At 30.7% G+C, this 24495-nt stretch overlaps 2 protein-coding genes across 2 annotated transcripts in view; both read right to left on the bottom strand.

Moving 5' to 3' along the window:
* The window catches only part of LOC109346175 (65-kDa microtubule-associated protein 3-like), a 5420-nt gene extending 1347 nt beyond the window's left edge, over positions 1 to 4073 (bottom strand). Inside the window, exons 1-12 of the mRNA XM_019585588.1 lie at positions 3940 to 4073; positions 3284 to 3371; positions 2955 to 3161; positions 2500 to 2745; positions 2184 to 2393; positions 1941 to 2096; positions 1694 to 1853; positions 1446 to 1597; positions 1262 to 1349; positions 730 to 803; positions 508 to 582; positions 126 to 387 (exon numbers count right to left, since the gene is read on the bottom strand). Coding sequence (XP_019441133.1) covers positions 126 to 387; positions 508 to 582; positions 730 to 803; positions 1262 to 1349; positions 1446 to 1597; positions 1694 to 1853; positions 1941 to 2096; positions 2184 to 2393; positions 2500 to 2745; positions 2955 to 3161; positions 3284 to 3355 — 1702 coding nt within the window. The 5' untranslated portion in view covers positions 3356 to 3371; positions 3940 to 4073. The remainder of the gene's footprint in view (positions 1 to 125; positions 388 to 507; positions 583 to 729; positions 804 to 1261; positions 1350 to 1445; positions 1598 to 1693; positions 1854 to 1940; positions 2097 to 2183; positions 2394 to 2499; positions 2746 to 2954; positions 3162 to 3283; positions 3372 to 3939) is intronic.
* Positions 6214 to 10967, bottom strand: LOC109344709 (protein YLS7-like). The gene is made up of 4 exons (XM_019583461.1): positions 10964 to 10967; positions 10020 to 10673; positions 8513 to 8787; positions 6214 to 7365 (listed from the first exon to the last, which is right to left on the bottom strand). The coding sequence occupies exons 1-4, from the start codon at positions 10965 to 10967 to the stop codon at positions 6577 to 6579; spliced, it is 1722 nt and encodes a 573-aa protein (XP_019439006.1). The 3' UTR covers positions 6214 to 6576.

Below are 24495 nucleotides of genomic sequence, written 5' to 3'. Positions count from 1 at the left end.
TAGACTATAAAAAACTACCTGATGATAAACATGAGGCATGATGATTAAACTCTTTCTAAAAGAGAAATTTCCAAGCCTTAAACTTTAACCAAGAAGGAGGGGGTAATGGAGTTTAAAGAAAATACCTGCTGATAAACATGAGGCACCATCATCCAGGTAATTTAGTTGCTCAATTTGGTGCAATTTGTCAGTCTTTCTCACGGCACGGGAATGAGTAGGTTTTGGAGTTTGAAGCATTGCTCCTCCAAGGGAAACTCTTCTACTAGCTGCACCTCCAGTTGACATTCTAGGTCCCTTTTTTACACTCTGGGGCTTTGAAGGGCTTGGTTTTGACCCATAAAGCGCCTCCTGTTGCGCTATCATTTGACCTTGAATTTTCTTCAGATCCTGAAACAGAAAAGAAATATTTGAACCAAATTTGGAGGAATAACACAATATACTTGTTGAATAATTCAGGTCAATAACACAACATTGCCTTTGTCAGGTGAATATTTAAGTGCCTCATACCCGCTGCCTACGGCGTTCTTGCTCTTTCTCTAGCCGTAATATGTTGTACTCTTCAAGCATAGGGAGCAGACGAATCTAGAAAGCCACACACAGAAGGAATTATTTTGAAGCAGATTCACTTGAGCAATCAACTTAAAGACTAACATCAAATTATTCTTGTACCGGGAAAAAATCCAAAACTCATTAGGAGCTCATAGCTGGTACTTTAGAGAGAGTACTTACACCATCATATGTGAACTCAATGCCCTTTTGCTTTTCCCAAGCTACAGTTTTTGAACTCAGACCATCAACCATAGCTATATGCAAAATGAGAGAAACTTTAAAATTAGGCTGACAGTGATGCACGAAAAAATGAAAGAAAAAGAAAACAGTTTTATTCAAGGAGAAGAATGAGATGGCTTGCAAGAGAAATGAAGCTGAAGGTTGAATGTAGTGGAACTATACCTGAAAAAAAAAGAATATCAATCATGAAACTAACTAAACTGTCATCACTCAATAATTGCATTTACAACTCAGAAGCAACTTATGAATAGAATAAGTATCACTTCATATCCAAATTGACACCTTTGCTGAAGCTATGGCATCCATATAAAATTAAGTCAGACTCATTCCACTAATGTAATCCACTAAATCTTGTACATGTAGGTTCATTATTTAAAGCTTAGTTTTGTAGTTTTCTATCATTTTACCACAACGGTAAAGGCCTGATAAAAAGTTAACAAAAATATGGCCAACAATTAAGATCTATAAATACCTGGAATTTTGTTAACCGCCTTACGAGCTCTTGTAGCTCGCTGGAGAGTAAGATGAGCACCTCTCCCTGCATTGAATCGATTTTCATCCTGAAAGATACAACAAGAAGATAAATTGCAAAGTTGTAAGCATGACTAAAAGAACAGTCAAAATGACGATTTAGAAGGAGGGTTAAACCAACTAACCCTCTCATGTTCTTCAAGCCAAGACTCTTCATCACATGCTGCCAACCATTTCTCAACCTTTTCAAGTATTTCTTTTCTGCTAAAAGCTTCCTCTTTGATTTGGACAATCTGAAGCTCAATTTGTTCAAGCACGGAAGCAGGGTTCACAGTTCCTACATCAGAAAGGACGAGGCAGACATTTATTTTCCCAAAGAAACAATAATTGCATTCATGTCCACAAATACCTTACTAGAAATATAGAAAGTTACCGGACTCTAGAGCTTCAACAGCATATTCCACTGCATTATCTACTTCAGGAACAAAATGAGTCTTTCGACAAATCTCCTCCAGCTCAGTTCTCTTCTTCAATACAAGCTCTTTCATTTTGCTTGATTTTAAATTTTCCAACCTAGATACTTCCAGCTCAACCTGCATGACATTACTTCTCTGTGAATTCTGAACCACAAAAAATCGAAGAGTATAGTGTTAATTGTCATCAGTAAATTTATAACTCACGCAATTGATTAAGTCCATCGATAATGTATTTGGTTCAGTTACTTCATCTTCTGAAGCAGCTATATTACAAGTAACATTCTGAAACACCTGTTGCTCTTCTATAGGTGTATCCATCAAGTTCCAGAGCTCCAACATTGTTGATGCAAGATCTTGGAGCTGCCAAAACGTAAGTAATTTACAACTATTAACCAGAGGAAAGAACAAAATTCTTACAAGCATAATGTATTTCAAATCAGTCTTTACCTTCTGCATTCTCTGTAATTTAACTTCCCGCAGTTGATGTATAGAAACATCCAGTTGCTGGAGGGTATCGTTACTTACACTCTTAGATCCTTCTCGGTCCCCTAAACTGGGATGAATTCCATTGGCTGTCTCATAAAAGTCCAAACCGAGCACTGAACAAAGAGAGTTCAACGTGTACAGGAGCTCCTGGACCTTCTTAAGGCGGGCATTCTTTATGAAACAAAGTTACCAGCATCATTAAAAATAGTAACACAGCATAAAAAATGTTGTAAGTTGATGAAATGGTGAAAAAATGAAGTACAAGTTAATTACTGACCTTCTCAATATTAAGTGCATGCATCTGTCTGTGCAATTCTTCAAGTTTTCTCAAGGATAAATCAGTTTCATCTACAATTGCTGCAGTGTGATCTCTGGAACCATAAATCTCAGTTGAGATAATTTGAATCTGCTCTTGAACTTCAATAAATTGATTTCTACGCTCAGCCTTCTTTTTCTGCATCTCCTCCAACTGCGGTCGAATTCTTATGAGCTCTTCTTTCAAGCTTTCCGCAGTTTGATCACTCTAGATAAACAAAAAAGTGACGAGCGTACCGATCCTATTAGTACGATAACAAATGACCTCGACATAAAAAACTCGATAAAACAGCAACTAAAATAGTCTTTTAAGTTGCAAGAAGGGTCGGTAATCTAGACCCAAAGGGATGCAAATTTTACTAATTCAAATTACTGTCATGTCAAGAAATGATGTCATTAATCACAGTTTCATCTAACCTGCCTAATATGTACTGGTCTCTCTCCCATTGCTGAACATATGGCCGCAAGTTCCGCCTCGCAATCAGCAATTGCCTGCCTTAATTGAGCTCTACACCGATTTGCCTGATCAACCTTCCTTCTGTACACTTCTAAACACTCTTGTTCAAGCTCATACAGCATTCTATCTCTGTCAATCTCAGACTCCCCAACTTCATCCCAAATTATCTAATATATATAAATTGAGGCAAACAAATGAGAATTTCTCTACATTCCTGCCTAATATTCTTCAATCCAACTGCTGATGGGAAAGGGTAGGGATGATAATTGCATAATATTGTAATGTATACCTGGAGTTCATAAAGAAGTGTTCCACATGTTGTTTCAGCTTGCAAAATAGGATCATTTTGAGGTTTAGACATTTTGGAGCACTTATATCTGTCAAAAACATGTAAAACTATCTTAAAAATTCTAAAAGATCAAAGCAATTAAAAGTTGAAACACAGAAACTGACATCCTAATTTGACTGGATACTTATGTGTCACAGCAAGGAGCATAGGGCAGCCGAGTGCAAGAGGCTAACACTCAGTGGGGTATGAGGAAGATAGATATAAGCAGTTTTAACCTCGCAAGGGAAGCCAACGAGGCAGTCTAGTGGGTAAAGTACCACTAGATCACCAAGTATTGAATTAGGACAAAGGTCAAAATTCGATTCCTGAGACGAACTCTTATTGGAAGGGATAGTTACGTAATCCGAAAGAAATTATTTCCTTTCGCGAGAAGGTTTTGCAGGCATTTGAACCAATGACCTAAGACACAAGGCTAGCTCAAAAGCAACCTTATTGCTGCGCCGAGACTCACTCTCAGACCTCAGTAGTAATTATTTAATGTATCACACTGTCATCTCATGGATATAGAAACTAACAAACTACTTGCATCATAAAAACTATCAGCCTCTTCAATTTTTACTTGGAAAAGGAATAAGAGTGTGATTTAAAGTAGTTACCTAAACAACAGAATGGATCAATGAAATGGTTTTTGTTTCGTTGTTGCTGAGTTCAGAAGAAGAAAAAGGAAGAGTGTTGTTTTGGTGGAAAATGAGTTTGAAGTTTGAAATGAAGAGTTAGAAATGAATGTAGCCGTTTTCAAAAGGGATTTGATTTCGATTTTGTTATTATTATTACTCTTTGGACTTTCTCTGTCTTTTTTATTATAAATAAATATTTACTTTTTTTGTGGGGCTTCGCTTGAGATTCAAAGAAAAGAAAAAGGGAATATTTGAAAAGTAGTTTGAATTTGAAATTCAGAAGTGAGAAAGTCAGAAAGTGATATATTATTTAGCAATTTAGTAACGCAACTTCCCAACTGAAAGCCTATACTATACTATCTATAGGTACTAACCGTACTATGTACTATTTAAATTATACTTTCAGGTAGGTTCATGTTGAAACACATAACAATGGAAGTATGGAACATATATGTATTATAGTATAGGAGTTTTTATATTTATCTTATTTATTATTCATTTTTTATCTAACTCTTATATAAAAAAGTAATATAAATGAGGTATATAATGCACTAATTGTTTACAAACCATATTCAAACTATCGGGGCCTTTTTGAATATATAATCACTCACCGACAGGAATCAAATCTTCAAAATTATGAGATGTTTGTGATTGAAAGAAACGGTTTGGTTAATGAATATTATAAGCGTATTGTTTAAGTTGTAAAAAGATAAGAAAAGTGATATTGGAAAACCAAGTTAAATACTTCATGATATACAAATCATCACATTTTAATATTATTTTTACTTCCATAAATAATGCTCTAATAATACTTGTTAACACTTTCTGAAAAGGGAAAAAATGTATTAAGTGTAAGTGTTTATAGATTGTTAATCCATTATTTAGGATTCATTTTTAATTATTTTTATCTTTCAAAAAATGTAAATAAATAATGTATTTATTGACAATATATAGATATTACATTATTCTAACAAAATTTAATCTCTAAACAAAAATTCAATTAGTTTTACCAAACTGTGGCTTGTTTATTTTATATTTTTCGATAGATACAAACTTGTATTGATTAAAAGCAATGATTTTTCACAACATTTTTTGTTTGTTTATGATCCATGCTCAAACCAATTGAGAGTTGCATGAGAAAGCAAAACTCTCCTTTTTGGTATTTATCAAACATAAAAAAATGTGTATTTACAATTTTATATTATCACTGCATCATTCACCATTAATATTTAATTATGATTGAATCTTTAAAAAACAAAATTAAAAAATAGTAAATAATAGAATGAATGTATATAAATTTTTATACTGAGATATATATTTTTATCTGCACAACATTGTTAGGATCTATAGTGGAGTGTGCAGCTGGATATCTATTATTCCAAAAAAATATTCCATGCAAATGAATTAGTTAATACATTGGATGCCAAACTAAAATTTCATGCCATTAAGGAAGTCAAACTAAATTTTTAATGAAAATAAATTATTAATGTATTGGAAATATAAATAATTTTACTTCTCATTTAAAACTTTCTATGTTAACATCCGAGACTGTTAGCAAAATCCAAAATAATTATGGGTTTCCTTTAAAAAAATGATGTTCAAGGAGATTTTGATAAATAAATAAAACATGTGGTTCCATTTGTGTTGTATACTATAGCACATTGTATTTTGTGTATGAAACTTAATTTGCAATTTGCAAACTAAGATCCAATAGACTTGTTAATCACAAGTTCATTAAAAAATTGAAGGGAAAAAATAGATCACAAAAACTGAGGAGGGGATTTGAACGGAAAATGGGGTCATGATATTGAACTAGATGGTGGCAATTAGTAGTGATAGACCGATAGTGATAGTGATAACCAACATGATTGTGACAACGATAATCGTGATGAATGAGATGGTGAGGTTGTCACCAATATTAATATTCGGGATGAAGTTGCACATGCAGTAATGGTTGTAATTGTGGTTGGGTAATGATGGTGGCTGCATCAATGGTGGAAGTTGTTAAGGTAGTTGGTATAGTCAGACAACATGTTTTAAAACTAAAAACTACAATCCAAAATCTTTTTTCTAGGTTTGGAAAATTGAGGTACATTTGTTTTCAAAATGAGTTATTTTTTTACATCGGCAATATTAAACTAATATTTGAATACATTTTATCAAATCAACTACAAGTGACATGTGAAATTAACAAACAATCCCTACAAAAATATACAATATATAATTTTTTAAACATGAAAGGAATAAAACAGATATCTGAGTTTGAAGCCAGTGGCTTAAGTTTCTCTTGTATGGCCGTGCTTGAATTACAACTTGACGATGAACATATTTAGTCGTGTATAAGAGAGCAGCCTATTGCACAGTGCTTTCAGTTAGGGTATGTTTGTGAGTTGGTTTTTGGAAGGCAATGGATGGAAGGAGAAGGCTTGGAAATCATGAAATATACTTATAACATAACTCTCAAGCCTCCCATTCATTTTCCTTCCCCTCCAAAATGAAACTCGCAAACAGACCCTTAGTGAAGTATGGGCAAGTAGGTGTATATAGTTTTACCCCACAAGCGAAAAGATTATTTCCAAGATTTGAACTAATGAGATCACGATCATGAAGCAACAATCAATCGAGTTCTCTCTTGATGATTTCAAAGACAAGTTCATTCCAGGTATCTACAGGTCCTGGCATGCACCAGTGTAAGCAATCCTGTGGTGGTGGCCTTCCATCACGGCCACGTTTCGTAATCTTGTTTGGATCAAGACTCCTATATGGACCAGGATGACCATCATGCCTATACTGAAACACTTCAGTTATATCCATTAACTTCAACTTTGATCTATTTGTTGCCTTTTTTATAGCACTGTTGAAACCTGTAACCTGTTGCTTATGCATGTCATTTGTATACACATTTTCCACCAATTCACCGGGTGCAAGAGGTTTAACCTTCCCAGTGCATGATCCACCTGTGTTCCATGCTCCACCTTCATAATGATCGGGCGAATAGGAGCGCACAATTGTAATCCCTGTGTAATTTGGATGTGTCACGAGAGCAGTGAGAATGGTTTCAACAGATATACGATATGCTTCAACGCTGTTAATCTTCATTGGCTTAGACTTGTCTGGCCACCACAACTGTCCTCCTACTATCTCGTTGTTAAGAATATACACAGACTGCTTCACAAACCAATGACCGGAAGAAAGAACAACCACGTCGAATTTTGGGATGTGTTCCATTAACTTCTCCTCAGGGACATCAAGAAAGAGCTTATCCACACCAGCAGGAGCAAAATCAAATGGTTCAGATGTTAGTTTGACAAGCCATGACGACCATATCCGGATAATCATTACAGATGTGGAACTGAAATAATATCGTTGCATGTTACGATTTCCCTGATTCTTCGGTTCTTCTACCTGACAATGACAATGTTTCAGTTAAGCATCTTACAAGGAAAAAAGCAAGCTCACACATGCATCCATATGTTATGTTGACAGGCAAACAGACCATTTGATAATCTTTAGGGTACAAGGCTAAGTAGAATAGTTAGCAGTTTGAGCGAATTAGTTAGTTAGTAGAGAGTGTAAATAAGAGGAGATAATAGTAGAGACAATCATGCAGAAAACTAGAATTGTGAGAATTGAACAGTAAAAGGGGTAACCCTTTGTTAAGGGGAAGCCCTTGGAGGAAAATTCATTCTTCTATTCTAGTTCATCAATAAAATTCACTCTTTACTTTCTAAATTTCTCAGCACAGTTCTTAAGTTCCTATCAATAATGAACATGTAACAGTACAACTGCAGCACCAATGTCACGGGAAGAGAATTCTCGACCTAGTGCTAAGAGGTGTCCTTTTTAACATGCTTATTAACTAAAAACACAACATATATCAACTATTAAGAAATAAGGTGCTGTTTGAAGACATGAAAAAGATGTACTTTCAAGCAGGTCTAGCAGTTGAGGAGTTCTAGGAAAATGTTCATAAAATTAAAAAAATATAAGGTAGGATTGCAATAAGAGAGTTCATTTATATCTTCAGATTATGCCAAATCAAACAAATATAAAATATGAACTACATACTTTACCATGTCCACAGCAATATCAGCAGGTATCCTGTCTTTTATTTTAAACAATTTTAATGTCAAAGTTCTTCTTGCCTGTCATAGGCAAAAGGGTGAGCCTTGGCACAACAGTAAAGTTGTTTGCCTTGTAACCTGGAGATCATGGCTACAAATCCTAAAAAAAAAGCCTCTTCATTTGCGAGGATAAGGCTGTATGCATCTATCCTCCTTAGATCTTACTAGGTGGAAGCTCCATTCACTGGGCCATCCTTTTTATGTGTATCATAGGCAACCATATGGATAACCTTGTAAATATTAATTGGTATACTTCAAATATGTTGAGTGCATCCCTGTCTCAGAAAATTTAGAATCACAAATAATATGCAGCAACCATGAGAAGATATTAACAATAACAAGTCAGCTAAACAGTGAGTTTTATCTACCATCTTGAAATTGTTACATTTGCCATGTAAATCTGATCAATAAGGAATAAAGAAACTAACCTGCCAGAGAATACACAACATTGATTCCATCTGGTTTCGAGCCACTGAATCTCCGATGAAAGCCAAGGTCTTCCCTCTCATCCGCTCCAAAAAAATCTTGGGATCAAATCGTGGAATGTCACACTGAGAGGGCTTCCATCGAAAGTCCTCATAATCCTTGTCAGGCCTTCCATTACCCTGGCAATTCTGCATCTGTGTTATTATAGGACAAGAATTGTTTGTGTATAATGGTCCCAATGGATCATATATCCAATTTCCATGATACAGATCACAGTCTACAAAACAATAAAAACACCAATCAAAAAACTTGGAAGATAAAAAGAGTAATTCCAAATAAAATCATTAAAAATGGTTATACATATCTATTGTGAGAAACTTTCATTTAACAAGAATACAAAATACATCTACTAATAATTTTGCATATGTAGAGAATATTTAAAATATGTAGTGAAAACATAAATGACATCTGCACTTACAAAAATGGTTGAGTGAGATCACTAATTTTAAAACCAATAGTGTGAATGATAGTAAATATTTGTGCCCGTCTTATTTAGCAACTAAATGCAGATTGTGGAAGGCTAACAGATAACTAAAGGGGGGAAATTAATGAATGATATGTGAAAATTGACCACAAGTTGAACCTTGGAATAACAAATAGGGAAATTGTGATATAAAAAAGTGAATCATTAAATCTCTTCGCTTGCAGGGTAAGGCCACATACGGTTACCCTCCCCGAACCCTACTAGGTGAGAGTCTCGTACATTGGGTCGACCTTTTTCTTAAGTAACCCAATCCAGAATTTGAACAGAGACCAAATTGAAAGAAGGGTTGCTATTAAGTATTAACAGACATTAGGCAATCATACTTAAAATAAAACTTCAAAATTGAAGCAAAACTTTTGGAAGCATGGAATCTCACAGAAATAATATCAACATTACTGCTGTTATATCATTGTCCACAGAAAAATGTTTTTTTCTGGAGAAAAAGTAATTTGTTTCTCTCTCTCTCTCTCTCTATATATATATATATGTTATACTTCACGGGTAATTGAGGATAACAACCAGAATAATGAAGACATTATTTGAACCACCAAAATGTAGGTCACATGCTCAGTAGGTCCACTGCACATGATATAATTCCGTATTCAATACCCAAGCCCATATTCCATAGAACACCTTATGGTGTTGTGTGTGTATGGAGAGGGGGTATATATGCATATATTAAACACTAAATCTTTCTCCCACTTTCTTGTTAAAAGTTAACTTGGCAGACAAGGAATGGGTGTTATATAAACCAGATCACAATAGCAATTACCAAGGTACATAACAAAAGCAACAATTTACATTTAATAAAATGAAACTAGTCATGATATTGTGGTTCCATTAACTAACGAACGAAAAACAAAAAAAAATAGTGTTATAACTTATAATTGATTAGGTAAAACTAGAAAGGTAAATAAATGATAAACTGGTAACATGCTTTTGCAAGGCGAAAAGACAATGACAACCTGAATTAACCGCATCAGCAGAGGATATGTTATTTGGCTTTTCTCGTGATTCTGGAACTGCTGTTGGTGTGGCCTCATTTGAAGTGGTAGTTTCTGCACTGGACGAATTGGTACCAGCAAGTGACAAATCAATTTGTGGATCAGACTTAGCAGGCAAGCTACTATTGGCTGTATCTGTACCATTGCCGAATGAAGTCACAGATTCTTGTGAATTAGAAGCTCCTGCATCAGAAGTTTCTATACCACTCCCCTCTTTGGTAATTAGAGAATTCACTAAACTAGACCCACTCAACTCTACTTGTGAGCTTGATTTAGCATCAGTTGGTTCAACCTTGCTATCACTAGACACACCCGCAGAAACCGCAGAAGATTGTGGATCAGAGGACGGTTTATCATCAACTAGACCTAAACTCTTATTCAAGATAGCATCAATAGTATCTTTATTTATGGAAGACACCACTGACCCATCTAACTTTCCCGAACTCCCGACACCATATAAAAAATCATGAAATGTGGCACCAATTGTTGATGACACTAGCACAAGTGAAGCATAAATTAAGAAAACTGCTAGTCCTCCTACTGAAACTACAATCCATGAAATTGGCCTTGGATGTGAAAAATAAGCCATTTTGGAAGAGCCTTTAGTTGCAGTACCTCAATTCATGCCTTTCATTATATACTAACCAAGTTCTACACTAAACCCTGAAGCATCAAAGTTTTCAAAACCATTGAAAGTGACTAAAAATCATATACACAAGTGGTGCTCTGAGATTAGATCAAACCCCAAGAGCAGACCTGCTATATCCACAAAAACACAAATAACCAATAATATGATATAACAAATTCTGAGTAAAAATGTGAAGGAAAAACAAATGTTCACACTTACATACTTCTAATGACGACCCATTAACATATATAAATTCATACGTCGTGAATTTAAATACCCATCACGAAAAAAGTAGTTTTTTGCAAGAAAATGAAATACACAGAAAAAGAAAGTGAAAAAAAATAATAGTAGTGATAATTTGGATCAAGCAATGAATGAAAAGCAGAAACCTTTGTGGCGAGATTGAATGAAGATGGTGGAGAGAATGAGGTGAAGGAAATGTATGTTGAAAAGGAGGAGGAATTTAGATGAAATGCGGAGTTAAGCTATGTATGTTTGTGAATTGTGATGCTTGTCTGGTTGTGCAAACAAGGGAGCGAGGTTCTAGAGAGAGTGTATTTGTGAGAGAAGAAAAATCTCACTTCAAATTAATGAGCATATTATGCTTCAGCTTCAGCTTCATTAATTATACTTCTTTCTTTTAATAATTCTACTATTTTTAAAGCTTCTTATATTCTTCGTGGGAATCACGTCTAGTTTTTCTTCTTCTTTTATGGCATTAAATAAAGTCTGGTAATGGAGGGAATTCGGAACAAGATAACTATGTCTCAACTCTCAAGTCGTAATAAACTAATAATAATCAAAACATTTCAAGTTAATTATAAAAATTAAATATTTTTTATTTTAATATTATTGATGTAGAATATAGTTTGAGACACTGAATTTGTTATCATTTATACACTTATAGTAAGCAGTGCTAGCAAAAAGGTTTAAATAAGATTGAGTCAAAAAAAGGTTTAAATAAGATTGAGTTTCTTTGAGTTTAGTGTCGAGTTTGAGTTTAAAATTAGATTCGGTCAATATTTAGAGTCAGGTAAGAGACAAATATGATATGATCCAGACTCGTCTCATGATTACTTACTCATTATGTTTGTATATGTCTCTATTCAGTTAAATACAAAGTAATGACATATTGTTTAGTCGAAAGTATTATTTATTCACTAATTTTTTCATCATATATACATATTAATGATATACATAGTTATTTCATATTCATAATAATAAATAATATTAATAAAGTTTGATAAAATGATATGCATTATATTTAATTGTGTCAAATTTTAATTCAAATGCTAACCCGAACAATATTTCAAATCAGGTTAACTTCAAGTCTAAGTTCCAGTAAGTGAGAAGTTTTACCTAACCTATGTTCACCCCTAGTCTTTAATAGAGAAAATTATTATTTTGTCCATTTTAAATTGTGTTAATAGACATGTAAGAGGTTTGCTAGCATTGATTAATAATTTACAATGAAAATTCATACAACAACCAAAATAATATGACAAATATGTTTATTATAAAAATTACAGTTTATATTGGAAAACAAAATGTAAATAATAATAACTTCCTCATGTAAAGGTTGATTTATTAACATTATTGATATTAAAATTAATTTTAAATATTCATATTTATCATTGTATGAATTTATAATATTAAAAATATCGAAACTATAATATAAAATATAACGTGTCTCAATCTAAAATAAAGATAGTAATATTATTATTTTTCAATGAAGTTAGTGAATAATGGAATTGTGATAAAGATAATAACATTGTATACATTGAAGATAATATTCTTCTAAATAATAGAAATGAAACTTCTATTTTTTTAACATGATTTTTTTAAAATAAAGCCTCTAGAAAATCACAATCTATCATTGACCACATAATAGAGAAACAACAACAATTTTAGCTTAAAAACAATCATATATTTGATTTGATTTAATTGGGATAATGGAATTGATTCTTTAAGACTAATTCAAATATATTACAATCTTAATCAAACTTATTTCCAATTTCATAATTTAAGGCAATGTTAATTATAAAAATAAATTTATAATTTTTTTTGTTTAATTCTAAAATAACTAATAAAATTATGTATAACTCATAACAAATATGTATTCTGAATAATAGAAATAGAACTTTAATAACATATATTAATAATCTAAATTAAAAACAACTAAAATTTTAAGTCAAATATGTTTATTATAAAAGTTGCAGTTTATATTGGGAAATAAAATGTAAACAATAATAATTTCCTCATGTAAAGGTTGATTTATTAACATTATTAATATTAAATTTAATTTTAAATATTCATATTTATGATGGTACGAATTTATAATATTAAAAATATCGAACCTATAATATAAAATATAATGTGTTTCAATCTAAAATAAAGATACTAATATTATCATTTTTTATTGAAGTTATTGAATAATGGAATTGTGATAAAGATAATAACATTATATTCATTGGGGATAATATTCTTCTAAATAATAGAAATGAAATTTCTATTTTTTTTAACATGATTTGTTTAAAATAAAGCCTCTAGAAAATCACAATTTATCATTGACCCTAATAGAGAAAAAAACAATAATTTTGGCTTAAAATCTTTGATTTGATTTAATTTAATTGGGATGATGGAAATGATTCTTCTACATTTATTCTACAAAAATGACTAATTCAAATATTAATATAATTTTAATCAAGCTTATTTCCCATTCATTAATTTTAGGCAATGTTAATTATAAAAATAAATTTATAGTCATTTTTTGTTTAATTCTAAAGTAACTAATAAATATATGTATAACTCATAACAAATATGTATTCTGAATAATAGAAATAGAACTTCAATAACATACATTAATAAACTAAATTCTAAACAATGAAAATATTAAATCAAATATGTTTATTAGAAAAGTTATAGTTTATATTGGGAAACAAAATGTAAATAATAATAACTTCCTCATGTAAATGTTGATTTATTAACATTATTGATATTAAAATTAATTTAAATTTTCATATTTTTGAATGAATTTATAATATTAAAAAATATCGAACCTATAATGTAAAATATAATGTGTCTCAATCTAAAATAAATATAGTAATATTATTATTTTTTATTGAAGTTATTGAATAATTGAATTGTGATAAAGATAATGATATTGTATTCATTGAGGATAATATTATTCTATTTGGCTTAAAATAATCATATCTTTGATTTAATTTAACTGGGATAATGAAATTGATTCTTTTACATTTATTCTATTAAAAGTAATCATGATATATAAAGTTATATGTATTATAATACATATTTGATTTATATTTTGTTTGAACTATTTATGATTCCTTAATTTAAACAATGCTCATTGTGGATATTTTTTTTAGAGCTTAGATTTGACTCTAATATTGCAATGTTAATATTACAATCATCAATTTGTTAATTTATGCAATTCTCAACCTTATATGCCTACATTGTTCTTCAATTTGTTTTATATTCGTTGTAGATCACCAATCGTCATTTTTCATGGCATTGAGAAAATAAACATGATAAATTCCAAGAATGTCTTCCCCAACAACTTTAATCATTTTAATTACATTCACTTATATTTTAGCTAAATAAATTTATTTCGTTAAATAAATTTAATGACAATTGATTTTTTTAACGATCATTACAGGTCAACTTTCTATGTCCTTTATGTGATTGAAAAAATCATAATTTGAAATTGAAATTGTTCATTAAGGACATATGACTTTTCAAACGAAAAACTTAGTCAAGTATAAGACTTTTTTTGTATAAGTCAATTGGGATACTTGAATTATGTAATAGTTCTAATAAGCAAATTGTTATTGAATCTAAATACTAGCATTCTATTTCTTATGCTTTTCTCTTCTCCTATCTTTGTACATCTCTACCTAATCACATATACATATTCTCAAAAATAAGATTTGTGTCATCTATTAATTGCAAATGATTTATTAATAATAAATCAAACAATTAATGGAAAGATAGTAAATTAATAAGTTGATGTTATTTTTCTTTCTTATTTATATTGATGTTTAACATTCGTGCGAGATTCAAGTGATTGATGAATGAAGTATTTTCGATAAAATTGAGTTGTAGCTCTCAATGTAGTAGGAGATGTAGGACTTGGATGTTTTTATATCACAAAATAAATTATTTTTTATTATTGGCTTTGAACAAAATGGTGAAAATAAGATACGAAGAATACAAGAATGATTAATAAAGTAAAAGAATATTTACTTATTAACTAATTTAGCGTGTCTTGGATTAGGAAATTTGTAAATTAAAAAGTTATTGATGATGTTCTACGCCATGTTATTTAAAACAAGAGGTTCTACCCCATATTATTTAAAAAATTATTTAATACTAGAGGTTCAAGGCCATGTTATTCGATCGCAACTCTAATTCATCATTCAAATATATAAACATCATCTTTCATAAGGTGATTATCAATAATTTTTTATTTTGAAAATTACTTAAATTATTTAAATAAATTCGTACAAAATATATTATCACCCGTGCGAATGCACGGGTAACCTACTAGAATGTACGGGTAACCTACTAGTTTATACACTTATAGTAAGCAGTGCTAGCAAAAAGGCACAAAAATTAAGGTGATGTCACTCTATTCACTCACTTGGTTTGGTTTGGTCATGATTGAGTCAAAATAAGATTGAGTCTCTTTGGGTTTAGTGTCGGGTTTGAGTTTAAAATTAGATTCGGTCCATATTTAGAGTCAAGTAAGGGATAAATATGACACGACCCAGACTCGTCTCATGGTTACTTACTCATTATGTTTATATATGTTTCTATTCAGTTAAATACAAAGTAATGACATATCTTTAGTCAAAAGTATTATTTATTCACTAATTTTTTCATTATATATACATATTAATGATATACATAGATATTTCATATTCACAATAATAAATAATATTAATAAAGCTTGATAAAATGATATGCATTATATTTAATTGTGTCAAATTTTAATTCAAATGTTAACCCGAACAATATTTCAGACCAGATTAACTTCAGGTCTAAGTTCTAGTAAGTGAGAAGTTTTACCTAACCTATGTTCACCCCTAATCTTTAATAGAGAAAATTGTATATTTTGTCCATTTTAATTTGTGTTAATAGACATGTAAGAGGTTTGCTAGCATTGATAAATAATTTACAATGAAAATTCATACAACAACCAAAATAATATGACAATCTCTTTATATCATACTTTATTTGATTTTTTTCTCTCTCGTGGGCTAAGTAGACAAACTGGTAAGCCGAAATAGTCATGTCTTATCTGCAAAAATTTATAGGCTACCGGGGGAACCCATAAGCATTGCTCGTTTTGGCGATAAAGAATAATATATTAAAAATGTAACATGACAATCTCTTTATTTCTTTAAAGAATCATTGGAATGTTATATCAGAAAATGTAATATACAATATGATATGATTACACAGCTATGCTATTAAGACAACAAGGAAACAAGATTACAGAATCTACAACGAAAAACAATATTTCCATTTTTATTTGAGTCTTACACATTATTTTATAATTTATTACAATTTTTTATAAAATAAGAACAATATTTACTTTTTTCCTACAATGACAAACATAATTTTTATTCTTATTTGGGTCTCACAACTTACTCTACACTTTTATATTATACAATAAATATAGCAAAATATTAAAAATAACTACTTATTTATTAATAAACTAAAAATTGTTATAATTTATTATAAATATTAGAGATCAATTATAACTAAAAAATATAATTTTGTTGTTGACATACATGCAATCGGTGAAATTTTCGTTCAAGGAAGATAAATTGGGGTTCTTCGATTTTTTTTTTAATTTTTCGTTTCTGCAAAATTTAAATTTTTTATAATGATTCTAGATGTTTTGATGTTTTTGGATATGCTTGTCGTTGTATGTATCCCTGGATTATGTATTTTCATTGTTATTCTCTCATAACAATGAGTATTCTTATTTAGCCATTTTTGTTTTTATTTAAGAACAAAACATAAGTAATAAGAACAGCATATTGGAGAACAAAATAAGAATATTTTTATTCTATTAGTGAAGAACAACCTTAAAAATAACAATTGTGGGTGCTCTTATAACCCACTCTATATATCAAATGGACTTGTCTTAGGTAATACTTGTTCCTCCTTATTAGAATATAATTTATATGTTTTTTATTTATTTAATATAAAATAATTTAAACTTTTAATTTTTTGATGTCATGTGTTAAAATTTGGGCTCAATATTGGATTCTCCATAGTTCTATAGAGGGTTTTAGCTCATTCTATTTAGTTCCAAATACATTTTTAGCAACCATGTTCCTTCTTGGAATTTGTCTTATAAATACTAGCGTGTCGACTCACACTTCGTGCTGTTCGACCCGCTTCTTATTTCTTCTGATATAGAATGTATTATCTTCATGTTATATTATTTAAGAAAAAACTATTTAAATATAAGAAATGAAATATATGAACTCAATATAGAGTGAAGATATAAATAAGAGAATGTGTGGAAGATATTAATATATTAATATAAAAAATGAAAGCAAAAAAAGTAACGTGTGAAAGTTTATATTAGTTATTAATGAAAGAGATTAGAAAAGATAAATTTGGAATCTAAAAATTATACCATGATAGTGGTTATTTCTTGTTTTGGATTTATTAATAGTATAGAAGTATAGATAAAAATTGTTCAATTTTGTTGTGTGGCTTAAAGCTGCCGTTTGAATATTGCAACCTTAAGTTGTCACATAATGGTATCTTTATTTCTTTAAACAAGTCTCAGCTACACATTTTCAGATTCTTCATTATGTTAAAAGAGTGTAATATCTAAATATTACAAATGTAAATATTTTATATAATTATTGTATACCTATTATTTATTTGTGTTTTTTGAATAGTCAATAATAACAATAATGAATAGTGGATAATTTCTTAAAATCAAATATTTGACATTTTCAATAATCTAAATATATAGAGATGTTTTACACTACTAGAAACAATTACCTTATTTTGATATGTATGTATGTATGAAAACTGAGTGTCACATATTTAGGTCATTGGATGTACACATCACTAAATTGTAAATTTAACTTCTAACGGTATGCCACATTTGGCGTTATAAGCAATTTTGAAGATCAACTTTTTCATTTTTGCACTTATTGAAATAAAAAATCACAAAAATATGAATATCTACTATCCTATTATTTATTAAGAATGGAAAGGGTTGATATTATTACTATATTAGACATCCTCAATTCTTGCCAGCTAGAATTTTTAGGGGCAAAACTGTAAAACTCATTTTCTACTCTTAATAACTAACAATAATAATAAAAAACATAAATCAAATATCTTTTGAAAGGTGGTGTGGTGGAATGCATAAATGTATAGCTATAACTACTAGAGTGGTGTGGTGGAATGCTAGTCATTCTAATTTGAGTAAATTATATTGATACCCCCTGAATTTTAGCAAAATTACACAAATCATCCTTCATTTTTTACACCTACACAAACCCCTAGTTTTTATATTTTTATTACACTGATCACCCCTACACGTGAAATAAGTATAATCTTTTAAACAAAAAATGTAATAAATACAGTTTAGTTAAACAAAACATGATATATTGTGGAGACAAATCTAAATAATATATGAGTCAATACCTCTTTATTATTTTTGGTTCGTTACAATATATTATAAAAGCGATTTAAATAATATTTCTTTAGAATTGTTGATGCATTTTGTAATAAAAAATAATAATGATACATTGATTTATATATTATTTGGACTTGTCTCCATAATAAACTATGATTTGTTTAACATAATTGTATTTATTATTTTTTTTTAAAAGATTACACTTATTTCTTATGCAGAGGTGGTTAGTCTAATGAAAGTATAAAAATTAGGGGATTTGTGTAGGTGTAGAAAAGTGAGGGGTGGTTTGTGTAATTTCACTAAAACTCAGAGATTGTCAGTATAATTTACTCTTCTAATTTCTAGGGCAGTGTGCTTTGCTTACACAAAAGCAACTCAACATAAATGCTAACCATTATTCATGTTCACTCTATGTAAAACCTATTTTCTATTCTTCAACAAGTTTGAAAGCCTTGACAGCCACATTTTACTCCACTGAATCATTATTGCTTTTAACTCACAAACATTCGTTTCTTCTTCTTCTTCTCTATTCCCCATTAGTTTCTTATTCTTCTCACTTTCTTTATACCTCTTCAATCCTCTACCTAAAGTAAATGACTATTTTATTTTACCTTTGTATTTTCATACAGAGATTTTGTATTCAAAAGTTTACCTTTGATATGTAACGCCCCGAAAATTACTTCAAAAATGTTGCTCAAAAATGGGTAAATTTTAAAAAAAAAATTTGAATAATGAAGCCATATAAAATTTATTTCCTTATACTCGTTTCATTTTTGGAACATCACTTTAAGTAACATGCAATGTGGAAAATCAAAAACAATTACATAATGATAATTCAAAAATAACTCAATATAACTTTGAATCATACTTCATTAGAATATCATAAAATGTTGGTACGAAGTACAAGGCGAAATCCTAATCGTCGCCTAAATAAAACTACTCCCAAAATAAATACCCTACACATGTACACTAATTAAAAAGCACAAGGGCCTTTGTAGGTATAACGGTTTCCCTCAATCCTCCATGCCCCCTCTTGGGACATCAAAAAGCGGTAACTCTGAATCCTGGTCGAACAATCCATCTGATCAAACGCGAATAGAAGACAAATAGAAAGAAGAGGAAGTAAGACATCTAATGAATATTACTCATTAACGGTGTGGAATTACACAGAATATTATATCCAGACATACATGCATAACGTTCATAATATATATATCACAAACATAAATGCAAATGATGAATGACATATAACTCAAACCATGAGGATTAATATCCACGAGCTCAACGTATGAATGCTATGTTTATTTCATCCATCCTTACACCAATATCCTCCAAATAAACTATTCGGAAATAACCGAGAGCACATGTCCCATAACAAGCCGATTTGAACGCACTAAACTATTCATCGCAAGGATATATGATCGATCTGTTCCAAAGAACCATCCATTTCAAGACAGTGTCGTATCTAACACTTTCTGGGCATCCCTCTCATCGATCCTGATAGCATAGAGGGGTTGTCAGAGATCGTCTAGTTTGCGCTATGAGAACTGTCTGATCCAACAGAATATCTCATCTAGGAATACAAGGGACTCGTCTCACCTAGACTCACCCTAAAGACTTTATTGACAAATCACCGCCATCGCCATCCCTCTCAACATCTCGGGGCTCGTTCGTATCCCGTAAATTTCCTCTCCAATACTTCATTATCCATAATGAGTATGCACACTAACCGAAGTTAACCAATTAAATATTTTAATTATTCTTTTATATGATCGGCCCAACCTAAGACATCTCCCAAATGAATGCTTCATGTGGGACTCGATATTACGTCATCACGTAATAGAGGAATAACATAATTACCACTATGAACCATCGTTGAATATCCTGGACGACCACATAGCCAAGTCTCTTATGGTTAGACGACCTCGCTGCATGGTATCATGTAATCCTTTTTGGGTATTGCCCTAATCACGACACCACAGTCGGAAACCTTGCCCTAAATAGGCGCAAGAATAAAGGTACTTATATAAGTTTGTCAATTTTGGGCACCAGACTCAATCATCTGTGTCACGGTCTTTCCCAAATGTAAGTACTCTTCACACCCAAGCTAGGGCTATATCCTAAGCAATCAAACAATCAGAAACAGTAAAAAATATTGTATGTCTCTCGCTCAAGCGAGAAACTATCGCTCAAGCGACGAACTCATCAAAACAGACTCAATTCTCTTCATGATTCTCGCCTAAGCGAGGGACTGCCGCTCAAGCGACAAATCCATCAAAAATTGGTAAAACTACCTGTCTGGTCCTTGCCTGGGCGAAGTACGGTCGCCCGGGCGCCAAAAACGCCCAAAACAAGTTATCTGGCCCTCGCCCATGCAAGGCTGGCTCGCCCATGCAAGGCTGGCTCGCCCAGGCGAGGTGGTCTAGTTCCCAGGACCATTTTCCTCGCCCTTTTGGGCTACCGGGTCAAAACTGTCCGTTCTTTTTGATCCCTATGCATTTTAGTTTCTCGAGTGATGTTCCTTCATGGATAACTACCACAATACTTGATATTTTAAGCTATCCTAAGCATACAACTTAAGAAAGTATCCATACAAAATCCAAGCATACAAATATTTGATTAAGTACGGATTTTCTTAATACACAAATATAACTCCAAACTTTTGAAATAGTTTAGGAGATTCGGGTGTCATATTCGGACACCACTATGTCACGATGTATTCTCCCTCACCTTAGGTTGTCACATGTTTGCTTTCTTTTACGAGCAAGTGGGTTGATCGACCAACTTCGAAAGCGTCGAAACTAAACACACAAAAACAATTTAGTGATTTGCGAATTAATTTTACTTGACAACCCTAAAGTAAAAACATTGTTTAACACTTTAATCCATTTATGAACTCAACGAATTTCATCCATCCGGTCCAAGATTCATATTTTGAACCATCATTTATCATCGAAAGTCTTGTTCCCAATTTCCAACATTTTCGAAGATAAGTTTTTAATAAATTTTACACTTTTATCACTTCATAGATTTATATTTTCATGAAGACTTTGTAAGTTATACTTCACCATTTTAAGGTAAGTTTCTTAATTCAAGTCTACACTTTTAAATTCATATCTCCCAAGTTAATTTTACCACTTTAAAGTAAGTCATCTTAAGTAGATTCCATATTTTGCATAATAGGTTCTCATGGTCATTTCAACACATTCTTGATAGTGTTGATCTCATACTTAAGCAACATTTAAATCAATATTTCTTAAGTTACACTTACCACTTTAAAGTAAACTTACCTTATCAATGTCCATCCTATAACAAATCAACCATCCTTTACTTCATAACACTTTAAGTTTATAAAGTCAAGACTTTTATAAGTCATATTTTATCCCAAATCATTACTTGAACTTGGAAGTCAAAGAATATCATTTACTAACCAACTTTTAACTCATAATATTCTAAAACAACACTTTTTCACAAAACTCATCCATAAAATTTTGGATTTCAAAGTTAGAAACTAAATTTTTCCTAAACACATATAGGCCATGATTTAGACCTAATACTAAGGAAAGTTTTGATCCTTCAACTTATCATTAAACACTTTAAAGGTTCATTTGATAACAAAATCATCCCATTTGAAACAAAATCAAACTTCAACATTAAAAATATACTATTCTAAATTTGTCTAAGGCTATGGTTTTTCAAGCCAAAAACAAGTAGAAAAGTGCAAACTTTGCATGGTTAGGAAAACTCCTCAAAGGTTACTTTGATATACAACCATCACCTTTAACCATGTTGAAATACCAACAAATATACAAACTTTCTAAACATTAAAAACAGCCCCATGAACACAAAGAGTTCATGGTTTCCAAATAACTTTCTAAGTTCAAGAAAATATCTATTTGGAATTTTGAACATAAAGAGAGTTAGGAATATTATTAGAACATTTCAACAGTTGGAAATTTTCATAACATACATATAAAATCATACTAAAATTTCATAAACATCTAATGGTTAGATCTTAAGAAATGAAGAAATCAAAAAGAAAAACCATGAAGAACTACCTTGAGAGTTCTTAGAGAATGCAAAGTGAATAAAGAGTTTGAAATGCCAATGTATTCTCTTAGATAGGGTTTGGTTCCTTAAAGAGAGAAATCAGATTTGGGGGGCAAAAGTCAATGGTTTTTCAAAAAGTAGTTTGTGTAAGAGATAGGTGAGTGATTTTAGGGATTTTGTATAAGATGATATGTATTTTTGCTTGTTTAACAAGAAAGCCTCTTACATGAAAGTGATGTGACTATTTCTGCGAAACATTCTCGATTAAACCATTCCCTTGTATTTTCGGCTAATACTCGTCCGGATATTAAAAATCTCCCGATTTCGGTTTACGGTTAGAACTTCAAAATACGGAATTCGGAATGAAAAATATTTAGAAATGCGTTCTGAACGAAATTTTTGTCTATCTTGACTCGAAATAATATTTTGAAGCCAATGGCGCAATCAGAATTCGATTCTGAGTTACGGAACTCAAAAACACTTTATTGGACTGAATTCGGGCTAATTTGGGCCCGACAACAGTTTAAAAATCTTTCCTCACATGAAATTACGAACATTTGCTACAACATAGAAAATCACAAAACAAGACTAACACTCAACTATGGTTTAACCTAAATCCATACCAATTAATTTCTAAAATTAGTCGTTGATAAAATAAATAATTAATAAAACATACGTAGAAAATTCAAGGTGTTATATGAAACCCGAAAGTTGTGTTTCCAAAGGTTTTACCTTTGATCTATATTAACTGAGTTTTTATGAACATACGTTTAAAAGTTCTTCCTTTTTTAATTTTTGTGGATTGTAATCTTACTTTTTAACATTTTTTGTCTTAGAAATGCAATCTTGAATAATTGTTTCTTATTTTTTGTGGTTATTCGTCATATTTATTTTTTGAAGATGAGAAAGTTTTATCTTTGATCTATGATAACTGAAATTTTGTGAACATACATTAAAAGTTTTTCCTTTTTTAATTTTTGTGGATCATAATCTCAGTTTTTTTAACATTTTTTGTCTGAAAAATGTGATCTTGAATATTTGTTTCTTACTTTTTGTGGTTGTTTGTCATATTTATTTTGTTGAAGATTAGAAAGCTTTATCTTTGATCTATGATAACTGAGATTTTGTGAACATGCGTTTAAAAGTTATTTCTTTCTTACTTTTTGTTGATCATCATCTTACTTTTTGAGATACAATCTACTTTCATATTTTTGTCTTAAAAATGTGATCTTCATATTTATTTTGTTGAAGATGAGAAAGTTTTACCTTTCAACATACTTTTCCAGATTTGATCTCTTTCACATTTTTTGCATTAATAATTTGAATGTTATTACTATTTTGTCTTCAATACATATTTGTTATATACTACTTTCACATTATTTGTTTTAAAAATGTGGTCGTTTATACTTTTTGTGGCTTCAATTTATATATTTTTGTATGTTTTTTACTTTTTGTGGCTTCATTGTGTGATGATTTTTTTATGGTTGTTCCTCATATTTATTTGTTTGAAGATGAGATATTGAATATATACTTGTTATATGCATTGTGTCTGAATGTCATTGTTTGATGACTTTTTTTTGTTATCTTCCTTTTTCACTCGTGTTGGTACTATCACGTTTTTTGCCTTAAAAGTGTGAAATTTAATACATTTTGTTCTTAAATATATATTTGTTAAATAAAAAATATATATATTGTAAACAGGTGAAAAATTTTGATATTTTTCCAGCAATTATGATACTTTTAATTTTTTAACACTTTTCCAGCAATGATGATACTTTTTGGTGACTTTTGTAACTTCTTCCTTTTCCAGTAGGGATGATATTCTCACATTTTTTGCCTTAAAAATGTGAACTTTAATATTTTTTCTTCTTCAATATATATTTGTTATATTTATAATATTTTTGTGTTTTAAATGTGATCTTTCTTCCATTTTGTGGCTTCAATATATCTTGAATATATATTTGTTACATGCATTGGTCTTCCGAAGGTCATTGTTTGAATAATTGTGTTATCTTCCAAGAAGTAATATACTTTCAACGTTGTTAAATTTGTATTGACCT

This window comes from Lupinus angustifolius, chromosome LG04 (genome assembly GCF_001865875.1).
Source record: "Lupinus angustifolius cultivar Tanjil chromosome LG04, LupAngTanjil_v1.0, whole genome shotgun sequence".
Classification (NCBI taxonomy): domain Eukaryota; kingdom Viridiplantae; phylum Streptophyta; class Magnoliopsida; order Fabales; family Fabaceae; genus Lupinus; species Lupinus angustifolius.
The sequence above is the reverse complement of the archived record's forward strand: the minus strand, read 5'-3'. Positions and strand labels throughout refer to the sequence as shown.